At 42.8% G+C, this 12443-nt stretch overlaps 1 protein-coding gene across 4 annotated transcripts in view; it reads right to left on the minus strand.

The window, feature by feature from the left end:
• The window catches only part of fcho1 (FCH and mu domain containing endocytic adaptor 1), a 60755-nt gene that overhangs the window by 17195 nt on the left and 31117 nt on the right, over window positions 1-12443 (minus strand). For 3 of the 4 annotated variants that reach the window (XM_031758662.2, XM_031758661.2, XM_031758660.2), the window contains exons 4-9: window positions 8639-8713; window positions 6556-6697; window positions 6193-6345; window positions 2684-2788; window positions 939-1037; window positions 19-115 (exon numbers count right to left, since the gene is read on the minus strand). In XM_031758662.2, the coding sequence (XP_031614522.1) occupies window positions 19-115; window positions 939-1037; window positions 2684-2788; window positions 6193-6345; window positions 6556-6697; window positions 8639-8713 (671 nt within the window). The remainder of the gene's footprint in view (window positions 1-18; window positions 116-938; window positions 1038-2683; window positions 2789-6192; window positions 6346-6555; window positions 6698-8638; window positions 8714-12443) is intronic. The other variant, XM_039601314.1, reaches the window with a different exon arrangement.

Consider the following 12443-nt stretch of genomic DNA (forward strand, 5'->3'; position numbering starts at 1 on the left):
TCAGCCAGCTCACAGTACCTGGACGATCTTTGCCAGTGCCCTTCTGTTCAGCAAATTTCTGAATGAGGTTATCGATGCCGATGTTCTCCACGTTCTGCTTGAATTCTTCGTGAACCTACAGTTGAGAACAGCAGAAGGATTTATTTAGTTACTGTTTCATTGAAAAAACGCCGTGCTTTAAGTTTCTATAGCAAATCTTCTTCCGCTTATCCGGGGCGAGGTTGTGGGGGCTGCCCCGGGGCTCCTCCCTGTGGGGCATGCCTGGAACACCTCACCCAGGAGGCATCCGTGTCAGATGCCCGAACCACCTCAACAGGCTCCTTTCGATGTGGAGGAGCAGCAGCTCCAACTCTGAGCCCCTCCCGGATGGCTGAACTCCTCACCCCATCTCTAAGGGAGAGGCCAGCCACCCGTCGGAGGAAGCTCATTTCCGTCGCTTTTATCCATGATCTCGTTCTTTCGGTCACTACCCACAGCTTGTGACCATAGGTGAGGGTAGGGACGTAGATTGACCGGTAAATCGAGAGCTTTCTCTTCACCACGACGGACCGGTACAGCGTCTGTGTGCTGATGCGTCAGCGCCTGGCTCTAATTTACCCACAAACACTGTTTGTTTAATATAAGCTGCACATAAAAATACCCCCAGCAGGAAACCGAGCACATGCTGTTTATGGTCATAATGGGAAACGCTGGAATCACCATTCCACCTCTAACACATCTGCAAGGACACCAAACGTGTGCGGTCCACTATCATCGGCTGTCACTACAAATCCTGAACACCGGGCCAGATTTGTGGCTATGCTCGGTTCTCCCACCGAGCTTTAAACAAACGTAACTCCAGGAGGAAACGATAAAAGAAAAAGACTGCAGACCAAGATGGCATGAAAAGAACAAGACGAAATATATCAGAGCAGGATTTCACATGAACTCGAGCGTACCTGTCCCACCTGGACGTGGGTGTCTTCTATGGAGTGGGAGTAACCTTTGATGAGCTGTTTCATCTGCCGCAGATGAGCCTCCTCGATTTCCTGAAACTTCTGCTCAAACACACAGACAAAGATGGTGAGACAAGAAAAGTCTTTGCTTTATGGCTCCAAAACCCTCGTGTGGGGTTTGAGATTTAAGAGCTACTTGATCCAAATTATTCCAATAAATAAGTTTATACTTTAAAACCGACAGTTTTGTTGCTGTAAGGATGCAAGTTCATTATAATCGTACGTATTTGTTGTCTGGACTAGATTTTGTCTTACCTTCCAAAAGTAGCCTTTTGGCTAACGCTGGTCTCTTTTAAATAAATTAAAAAACATTTCCACATTGTGATAGTGGGGCTTGTTTTTTTTTCTGCATTTCGAGCAGCCACTACACTCTTCAAACTCCACCTTTATGCAATAAAATGGAAATAGCCTTTGAAAAAGAGCCGAGCTGCAGCTGGGCGGTCAGCCAGCTACGGAGGCACCGGCTCGCCAGGTCGTTAAACCCGCGATAATTCGAGAAGATTTAGCATTTAAGTTTGATCTGGCTCTTTATTCAGCCAGCTCATTTGTCGCTGTCTGCTTCAGGGGAATTGTCTTGATATAGGGGAAATTGGCTTTTGGTGGAGAAGCAAGCTTATGAGCAAGCTTGTGCCAGCTCCTTTACTCCAATTATACATGCAAGATCTGGGCTTGGAGAGCAAATATAAAATACTGCTGCTGCTCTCAGCCTCAGGCAGAGCTCCTCATTTCCATCTGTACTGTGACACGGCTCAAGGTTTCACTGCAACGCTTCTGTGTATGTAACTGCTTTCTCCCTGAAACATCACAACAAACTGCTCTCGGTCTGAGCCATCTCTGGTGCATTTGGTTTAGTTTGGCACAAAATGAAGGTTTCAGTGAGTTTGTGGATAACTAGCTTCAACAGTTAGTTGAATAATCGTTTAGGATGGCCGTTGCCAAAGCTGTCCAATCAATAACTCGTGCCTCATCACTGACTTTGTATCGTGTGAAGGTGCCCGACTATCAGCTGCATCGACAAGCAAAATGCACCTTTAAGCTTCTCCCTAAAGCCGGTGTTGTTTTTGGTGTACGACACGCTGCCCTCTGCCTCTCAGTGGTTTCATATTTACGGTTCCTGCAGGAGAAGTGTGCGTGAACACACACCGTCTGCGTTTTCTTCTTCTCTTGTTTGAATTAAAAGGCGTGAGGATTTTGATCTTATAAAAAGCAGCCTTCCTCCATCCGGACGACCGTCTCCTGACACATGTTGTTCTTCCAGGTACTTCCTCATAATTACTACCAGACCTTTTCCTTCAGAGCTATTACAACAGATAATTGGTCGCTGAGATTCCTGTCGCCGTCTCAAATCTAAAACACAAAGCCGCTCAACGGGGTTTGTTGAAGATTTCCATGGTAACAGCAGCAGTAACCATGGAAGTGCAGAGCCGGTGATTAAAGGTAACGAGCAGGGTTGCGGGATGTGTGCGCAGGTCGGTGGGTGTTTAGGAGTCGGGGGCCGAGGTTTCCTTTTTTGGGCAAAGCAGGATGTAGGATGACAAACGAACAGATAAGAGCGAGTTCTCATGTGGTGGGAGGACACGGAGAGGAAAATCAAGCCCGAGAGAAGCAGAAATGCATAAATCATTAAATCATAGGGTGGGAGAGAGAGATAAAAAGTGGCTTTAGGCCCAGCTGGAGTCGGCGCTGACCTGGGCGGACTCGCTCATCTTCTGCTCGAACTCTCCTCCCACGCGGTTGTACTTCTCGATGCACAGCGCGAACGACTCGGCTGCTTTCTTTGACTTCAGCTCCGCCTAGTGAGGGGAAAAAGGAAAAAAGACAACGGCCCTTAAATACTGACCCTCGACCACAAGACGGACATAAAAGTAAATGGCTCCGTAAGAGAACGAGACAGATTTATTAAAACCACTCATGTCTGCAGCAAAGCTGGAACACATCAAATATACTCAAATTATGTAACCAGTTATCAATTGGCTGTCCTGAAATAAGAATGACTTTGTTACAACTTCTCAAATGTGACCACGTGCTACTTTTAAAACATATTGATGACACTTTTAATCAAATATCTTTTTGAGTGTTGACAGTCGTGAAAGGGCTCACCTGGGAGCTCTCAGTGATGGCAGTTTTAATCCTACTACGATAACTACAGATTAGTTTGTGTGTTCAAGTTCTTTCTTTCTAGCTTACTTCAAAACAGTAACCAGTCTACACCACAAGCCTTTGAGCACATCCCTCTTTCAACACGACAAGCAGACGGACACAGGAGTCTTAACCAAAGGAAAGTTTTTTGGATTGATGGCTTACAGGCCAGTAAGTATCCTGAGTTAAACGGGGATTTTACAGCTTTCTTATAAACTTTATTAGAGATGCATTTATGTCACTACGTTTCCCCTTTTGTGTTCTCCTTGTCAGATTTGAATTAAATTTAGGTGAATCTTTGTCCTCTTTCACCTGCCAAGGTTTTAAAGACATCTCCTGTTGGTGGAATACCAGTGTGTTCACAGACTCTGTTTTTAATAACCTTCACATGAACATAAAGTCTTTTATAAAGGGAGCGCCTTAATTCAATTCAATTCAATTTATCCAGCGCCAAATCACAACAACAGTCGCCTGAAGGCGCTTCATATTGTAAGGTAGACCCTACAATAATACATACAGAGACCCAACAATCATTTGACCCCCTATGAGCAAGCACTTTGGCGACAGTGGGAAGGAAAAACTCCCTTTGAACAGGAAGAAACCTCCGGCACAACCAGGCTCAGGGAGCGATAAAGACATACTGTGGAAGAGAGCCAGAGATTAATAACAAGTGTGATTTAGTGCAGAGAGGTCTATTAACACATAGTGAGTGAAGAAGAAACACGCAGTGCATCATGGGAATCCCCGGCAGCCTACGTCTATTGCAGCATAACTAAGGGAGGATTCAGGGTCACCTGGTCCAGCCCTAACTATATGCTTTAGCAAAAAGGAAAGTTTGAAGCCTAATCTTGAAAGTAGAGATAGTGTCTGTCTCCCGAATCCAAACTGGAAGCTGGTTCCACAGAAGAGGGGCCTTGGAGTTTCTGGGTGTATAAACCTGTACGTATCCCTCCCAAAGAGCACCTCAGACAGAAGTGGGATGAATCCAGGAAGTGTTTCTTCTGAAAGACAGTTGTGCATTTATAGTTTGATCCGCTGGCTGCTCCTCGCTCCACGATTTTCCGCTCCCATCTAAACCTCATCAAAACACAGTTCTCGGCGCCAGCCAAGGTCTGACAACATTATTAATATATGAGTTTTAATCAACTTGCAAGCAAATTTATTTTAAATGTTAATTTTTACAGAACTACCACGACCTGTGGCCACAGAATAGCAAAGACTGTATACGAAAGACAGCCATAGCAGCGCTTTGACTGCTGCCATGTTAGTTTTTAGGAGACAGAAGTGACCAAATGATTAAAAACATTCAACAAACAACAGCCAGGTTTACCAAACTGAATCCATACAGTGTACGGGACTAAAGCACAGAGGCATTGGCATTTCCATATTTAGATAATTTCTTAAAATATAAATAAAAAAATTACAGTATCCAACTAGATGAATAATAAATAAAATCATCTATAACACAGCCGTAATGATGGGAAAAAACTACTTTTCTACCAGGCTGTATGCATCGGATGCATTTTATGTGTAAAGCTGGGTATTTTAAACAATACCAAGATCTGCAGTTTTTCAAGGTTCCTGCAGCCATTTCCTGAGAAATAACATTTTAGTTGGTGTAAAAAATAAAACAGTTTGCAGGAGATGAGGGATACGAGCCTACAGTGTCAGCTGCAGAGGAAGGAGAGACCAGTGTGTACAGCTGTGGGCAGCTTATAACTAGACAAAGTCAGAATAGCACGTCATATCAGATGTTCTGCAGCAAACACCCACACACTGACTGATTATCAAGTGTTTCCCAAATTTAATCAGACCGAACTTTATCTGTGATGCTGACAAAGACACTGTAGCTGTTATTTACCACTAGATCCTGAGAAATCCTGCCTCCATAATGAAGATAATTGATAATTATGACTAATTAATGACAGTTAACTGGCCATACTTATGTTCCAGTAATTGTTTTCATGCTGGCTGTTTTTTTATTTTACTGTAAAGATATTCTGTAATGTTCCTGATATGTTGGGTTACATACCCATGTAGTTATTGTATACTCTTACATTAGTTACAGCTCTATTAGTACATTTGTGTTACTCTGTGACTTAATGAGTACTTTTTGTGGACATTTCTGCACCTGAGAAATGTTTTGGGTCTTATCGTGGCACTTTCTAACGAGGCTAGGTAACAGCACCGACTGCCAGTAAGTACCAGGATGAAATGTTCTGACCCACTATGGGTCCCTACGCTGGTGCAGGGGGCCCAGGGTTCCTTCAGGTGCACGCCAACGTCCGGCCTCATGTGGTGAGGGTATGCAGGCAGTTCATGGAGGATGAATGAACCGATACCACTGATTGGTCCCCACCCTGCCCAACCCAAATCCAGCTGAACACCTCATTGATGTGATGTTTCGATGCCACCAGGTTGTGCCTTAGACTGTCAGGGAGCTCAGCGACGCCCTCCTCCAGGGAGAGAAGCATGCAGGACATCCATCATCTGAGGGTGTCAGGAATGCTGCATCATTTTTTCACTTCGATTTTTGGGTATGTTTGAATTCAGCCCTCTGTAGGTTGATCATTTTCTCTGTCACCCTTCTCCTAAGGGTCCATATCAGGATATCAGTATCCAGCATGTTCCCCATGGAGATCTGATGTGTTTTCAGACTGTTCCTTTATTTTTTGAGCAGTGTATTTTGGTAAATATTCTTCAGTTGATTGAAACTCGAGGTTGCTCATTCCTTTTTGAGGCACGCTTTCAGTTTATGAGATTTTCCAAGGCCAGCATGAAATATGTAGTCTGGCTCCCTCACACTGGTACAGACCTTCTCTATCTAGTTGATATTTACTCAAAACACGAGATTTCTCATGCTTGAGACTTAACATCGCCCAGGCACTCATGTTTTTAAATTACTGAATCCAATTCAAACTTTCTGAGCGAGATGATGCTGCAACAACAACAAACCTCTGCAGACCTCTGCAACAGAAATATTTCATTTCATGCGACACTTTGCAGTTAGTTTCTGCAGTGTCATTTATTAAAGGAGAATCTAAAAGGTTAGGCGAACCTTCTCCAGCTCTTTCTGAGGACCTCCCTCCTTCCTGAGTCGATCCAGCTCTAAACATTTGGTGTGGTAACCCTCCTTGGACTTCTGAAGCTGTCCGCTCTGAACCTGAAGCACCTGCACCGCCTCCACCGTCCCCACCATCTCCTCCTTAGTCTGGGTGATACACATAAACATGCATCAAGAATAAGGCATACATATGGACATACTGCACATGGGATCATTGTACCGAGCACTTTTAAGGGCAAAGGCACCAATTACCATGAAGGAAAGGATGGTAATTGGATATCTTCTGAGAAAAGAGTTGATCAGGACTGTCAGGACTGGGGTGAAGTGGGTTTTTTCCCCCTCACTTCAGATACGTACCTTGCGGTGAATTTTGACCTGCTCGTCTGCGTACTTGTTGATATCGCGGATGAGATCGTTCAACTTTTTCATCAGCTCGAGGTGGCAGAGGGCAAGTTTGTCTGAAGACACCCTGAAAATATCCCACATGGGAGCAAAAGTCCTGGAAAATATGCAGATAAAGCGAATCATCAGAGTGCTGGGATCCTTCATTTCAGTTTTATTGAAATATCCAATGTCACACTACGGATATGTCATAAAATTACATCATAAGACTCCTAAATTTTCCACTATGCTTAAGAAATCGTTGACCACTGAGTATTTTATAGGTATATTTGTACATGCTGGGCACCATATTAAATGGTTTTTATCATCACAAACAGAACTAAATGTTTCCAAGAGTTTTGTGTGTTCGTAAAATTACATTTGCAGTTATTAAATTACACAAATTTACTCAGAGATCACTGAAATTGATTTGCCTTCAAACATCAAGAATAAAAATCTGTCTAATATTGTGTTGGTCCCCATTTGGTGCCGAAACAACCCTGACCCATCGAGGCGCGGACTCATCCAGACCTCTGACGGTCTGCTGGCTGAAGATGTTAGCAACAGGTCTTTTAAGACCTGTAAGTTAGGCGGTGAGGCTTCCACGGATTGGGTCTCGTTTGTCCAGCACATCCCACCATCAATTGACTAGACTTAGATCTGGAGAATTCGGAAACACCTCAAACTTGTTATGAACCTCAAACCATTCCTGCTTTGTGCCTGTGTGCATTATCCTGCTGAAAGAGGTCACAGCCATGAGGGAATACATTTCCTATTAGAAGTGTACATGGTCTGCAGAAATGCTTAGGTAGGTGGTACGTGTCGAAGTAAATCCACATAGATGGCGGGACCCAAGGTTTCCTAGCAGAACATTGCCCAAAGCATCACACTGCCTCTGCTGGCCTGATGCAGATAGATAGATGCATGTGCCTCATCTGCCTGACTATCCATGTGACATAAAAGAAAGTCATCTTCTTCCATTACCCCATCTCTGAAGAACACTGTTGGCGCCTTCAGTTGTGGACAAGAGTCAACATGGGTACCCTGACTGAGCACCGACTGCTTTGACACCTTTTATCAGAACCAGCATGAACTTTCTGGTCTGTTGGATGGGACCACACGGGCCGGCCTTCACTCCCTACATACATCAGTGAGCCTTGGCTGCCTACGACCCCGTTGCTGGTACATCTCTGTTCTTTCCTCGAACCGCTTTTGAGAGACACTGACCGCTGCAGAGCGAGAACATCGATGTTACGCCTGATCGATGTATGTGGAAATCAATGATGCAGGGCTCTCACAGCCCTGTCTGACTAAAACTAATCACTGACCAGAGTGTGCAGACGTGTGCTTGCAGGAGTGATGTTGGAGTGCAACGATGTAGCATGGAGTATACATGCAGCTACCAGACGACAGAGTTTAACAACTTGACCTAAACTCGTTCTTTCACAGTGAAATAATGCCAAGAAAACTTTTTATTGTCTTATAATGTAAAGTAGAAAACAAAACTCAGAGTTTTATTTAATTAGAGCTTAAGTCTCAAAACTCAGTTTACTTGGTTGTGTTTTGATAAGATTTGATTGACAACAGCTAAACAACCCAAGCACTCTAATCAGAATCTAATTATGTTGCAGAAATATGATTAGCACAGCAAAGTATTTCCAAATGAGCCAAATCAACTTCAAAACAAACAAATACAGAAAAAGTGTAGAACTTTTAAACCATTGCAGACTTTTGTATTCATGTCCAGTGATTCAGTCCAAGAAGGTAATTATGTTTCGGAGGTCTTCAGTGCGTTCTCATTTTCATCACCAAGTACATACAAATATCATCCATCAAAGAGTAGACGACATATGATTGGAACCATATAGGCTGAATGGCATCACAAATGTGGGCATTTGGTGCCACAGATGGTGCTCATCCATATCTCATATGCAGCCATATGACCATCTAGAATTACCAAACCAGCACTTTCTGGGAAATAAAATCTATACATTAATATTCTGAACCCCTTCACAGGACGCTGTCCTGCCGTTATATGAGGGTACATCAGGGTACTCACCCTTGTGGACTTCCATTGCTGGCCATTTTAGCTAGTTTACTCATTGATTTAGAGTAAGTCTCCTCGATAGCAGCCCTTTAGGGGAAAAGAGTGAGAAAAACATATATACATAAGCATGAACAGGACATGTGGCTAGACTAATTTTACATCTCATGCACGTATGCATACATGCACACAGACTGCCTGCGCCTGCAAGGTGGAGCTGCACACCTTTTCTTAGCCTTCCTGTTATCCTAATAGCCTAATAGCATGACAAGAAGACTAATGATGCACAAACCCCCTGAAATGTAAATTAATCTAAATACCCTTTAGACCAATAAACCAAATGCACTCCAGCAGCACTTCCTCACAACGCCATTGCATCTGCTAATGGCCTCATATGTTATGCTCTCTATCTAGAGCTTACTTTGGCCCAGACACCAGGCATCTGCCTCCTGAGTCAGAGTCTGTGAGATAAAGATTAATTTTCATCTGTGTTGGGTAACTGTTACAAGAAGCCACATTTAAATGATAAATAGATGTTTACAAGGTTGGCCATAAAACTTTAATAACCATCTGTGGACCCTGAAGGGACAGCAGAGGGAACATCGATCCAAATATCCCGAGGGTGAACAGAGGAACCTGCTGCAGAGGAGAACTGAGAGTCGTAAACAAACAGACAGACTTATCGTTGCTCTTCGTCTCATGCAGAGAGTTTGAATCAGTCTCACAAGTTATTACTTATATCTTAAATTAAACTGACCTTTTTCAGGCATTTGATTATCCTAAAAGCCAGGATCCAGTTCTATTCTGTAGGAGGCCAAAGACGAGGCTTGATTTGTGGTAACAGGTTAAATGTTTGATGTTTTACGAGTTTCAGAAGTGGGTTATTTTAATGGACTCTCACATTAGCGCTCCTTGTGAACATCTGTATATCTTTGGATACTAAACTGTACCTATTAAAAATTCATGGGGGCTCTATTTGATCTGTGTCGACACAGCATGTATAGAGAATTAATGTTACTGTTGACAGTCATGCTGTAAATTGTGTTCATTATTGTTACTTTTCATTAGAAATGCTTAGAATCAGTTTTTTGTTGTTTTGTTTTTGCTTTGCCCAGCCTCTCATGTAACCCACATAATTTCCTTAGGGGTTAATAAAGAATGCTAATTCTGATTCTAATGGCTTGTGGTTCCTGGGAGTGGTTCCCATAAAGATGACCAATAATTTTATCCAAGAGTGAAGTTACAGTACACCTATAAATGACACCTGCTCAGTCATGGAAGCTCCCAGTGTTCAGACTGTGTGCTGACGTTAATGCCAGAGGAAGGTTGGAACTCAGCAGAGCGTTGGAGCCTTGGACACACTGTGCTCCTCAGCACTCTTTGACCCCGCTCTGTAACTGTAGCTGCAGTTTCTATTTGCTTCCTTGTTGTAATAACACAACTTACAGCTTTTTGTGGAATATCAAAGAGGGAAGAAACTTCACAAACGGGCTGTCATCCTATTACAATCTCACAGTAAGTAAGCTTTTTAGAATGAGCCATTAAGTGCTTCATTTTATACACCTGTATTCAACAGTTAACACGTCCGGCCCAACACTTTCATGTGGTGTGATGTGCTGGATGTGGGGTCAATGCCTTTAGTGTAACTGGCTATTTGGGACGACGTCGTCGTGGTCGTTGTTGTTGTGTGCAATGAATGTTTATTTCATACAGTGTCTGTAGTACATCCACCAACTATAATCCAAATACTTTTTATTTCCAGGACGAGATTCTCACATTGTTGGAACCGGTGAACAACTGTATTTAACTTAAAGTCTCTCAGTACATAATTCTATAATAAATGACCACTGTGATGTTTAGCAACTAATTAGCTCATTGACCGATATATTTAAAGGCTGTTCTCTGCTATATTTTATTTAGACAACCGTCGTCCATCCTCAGACTCCAAGCTCTAACCAATCAGATCGTCTTCCTTAAAGTAAATACAACACTATGCAGAGAATGCAAAAACCCTGACAGTGTGGCCGAAGAGTTGTTCTGGTACTTTAACCGAGTGTTTCATAGACTCTCTTATATCAAAATGACCTTTCGGGGAAGTGGCGAGAGAGAAAGATTGAGGAAATTTATCAGGACAATTGCCTCGCCTCCATCCTGCAGGATCACACACGGTTTCACCCACAGTGCTATTTCATTTCCTGACTGCTGATTTGTTGTCTGCTGCTTTCCAAGCAGATAAGTGAATTTCCCCTGTGAGGAATGTGCACAAGCACTCTGAATCAATGTCAGGATTATATCGCTGGTCTGACAGTGTGCTCTGTACGCGTTGGCATCCAGCTGTGAGAGCACAAACTCCTCATTACTCCCCTCAGTGTGCTAACTGCAAATCACAAATGAGTTGACAGAGTATTTGACGTTATACACTCTCAACTTAGTTTTGTGTCAGTGTGCAAATGTCCTGTCAAGTTCTCTATTTTTACATCCCAGACACGATGGCACCACCAGTTATTACTGATTCGTAAATGGCTCATGCTGATTTTGCTAAGAAGAAGAAGAACTAGATTTCATCTAACTGATTCATTTTAGTTTGCAAACCATTTAAAAAGGTCCTAAAGATGTGCATTGTGTCTACATTCATAGTAACTGATTGATAAAGTGGTAAACATGTACACAAGGAAAATATTTTGTACTGCAGAGCTCAATTTAATTTTATTAATATAGTGCCAAATCACAACAACAGTTGCTTCAAGGGTCTTTATATTGTGAGGTAAAGATCCTACATTAACAGAGAGAAGCCCCCAACAATCAGACCACCCCTATGAGCAAGCACCTGGCGAGAGTGGGAAGGAAAAACTCCCTTTTAACAGGAAGAAACCTCCAGCAGAACCAGGCTCAGGGAGGGGCTGAGTAGAGGTAAATAAGATAATCTGATTGTTCTTTCATTCGAACATAACCTCGTTTGTCTTTTAATTATTAATTAGCCTTTATCTACTTTGTTACAGTATCGGGATAAAAGGAAAAGGTAACTGTCCAACAGCCTTGCTGTGATGCAAGATTATCCCAAATCAACTAAATGCAGAACATCCTGATTCGCACCTGACTCTCTAAACGTGTTTATCTGCAGTCTCTCTATGAATCTGTAAATCTATGTGGCTGACTTCAATAATGAGATTGGTGGTTGAAGACAAATCCTGCTGTGTCAGCGCTGGGGGAGTCAGGTGAGGAAGCTGAGCAGGTGTACACAGCAGGTGACTTCATGTGTGTCTCACTAGTAGAAGCACTCTGGTTTATGTGAGGGTGCTGCCTCGATAGTGTACAAGGGGAAGGTCACATTACATTAAGTGGCTTTCTATGTATTTAATAGACAATAACCTGATAAATTTTAACATGCACACCATAGGGAGAGAAAAAAGAAATCACATTTGTCACAGTTAGATCTAAATATATACATTTGGATACAGTTTTACCGGTTTACTGAAACATATTTCAATTATTGTTATACAATACACGTGAAAAGGCGTCTAGACCCTCACCTTTGATTTGAGGGCGCCCACATTCAACATGTGCCACCCCTTTTTCAAAGGGACCAAAAGTAATTGGACAATTGACTAAAAGGCCATTTCACGGGCAGGTGTGGAGAATTCCTTTATTATGTCATTGTTGATTAAGGAAATCGATCACCTGGGGTTGATCTGAGGTGTGGTGCTTGCATTTGAAAGATTTAGCGCCGCTGAACTCAGCAATGCAAAAAGACTTTGATGTCCAAGGAAGTTAACGGTGGTGGATGATCGCAGAATCATTTCCATTCACAACAGCCAACCAA

This window comes from Oreochromis aureus, linkage group 17, assembly GCF_013358895.1.
Source record: "Oreochromis aureus strain Israel breed Guangdong linkage group 17, ZZ_aureus, whole genome shotgun sequence".
NCBI classification, from domain to species: domain Eukaryota; kingdom Metazoa; phylum Chordata; class Actinopteri; order Cichliformes; family Cichlidae; genus Oreochromis; species Oreochromis aureus.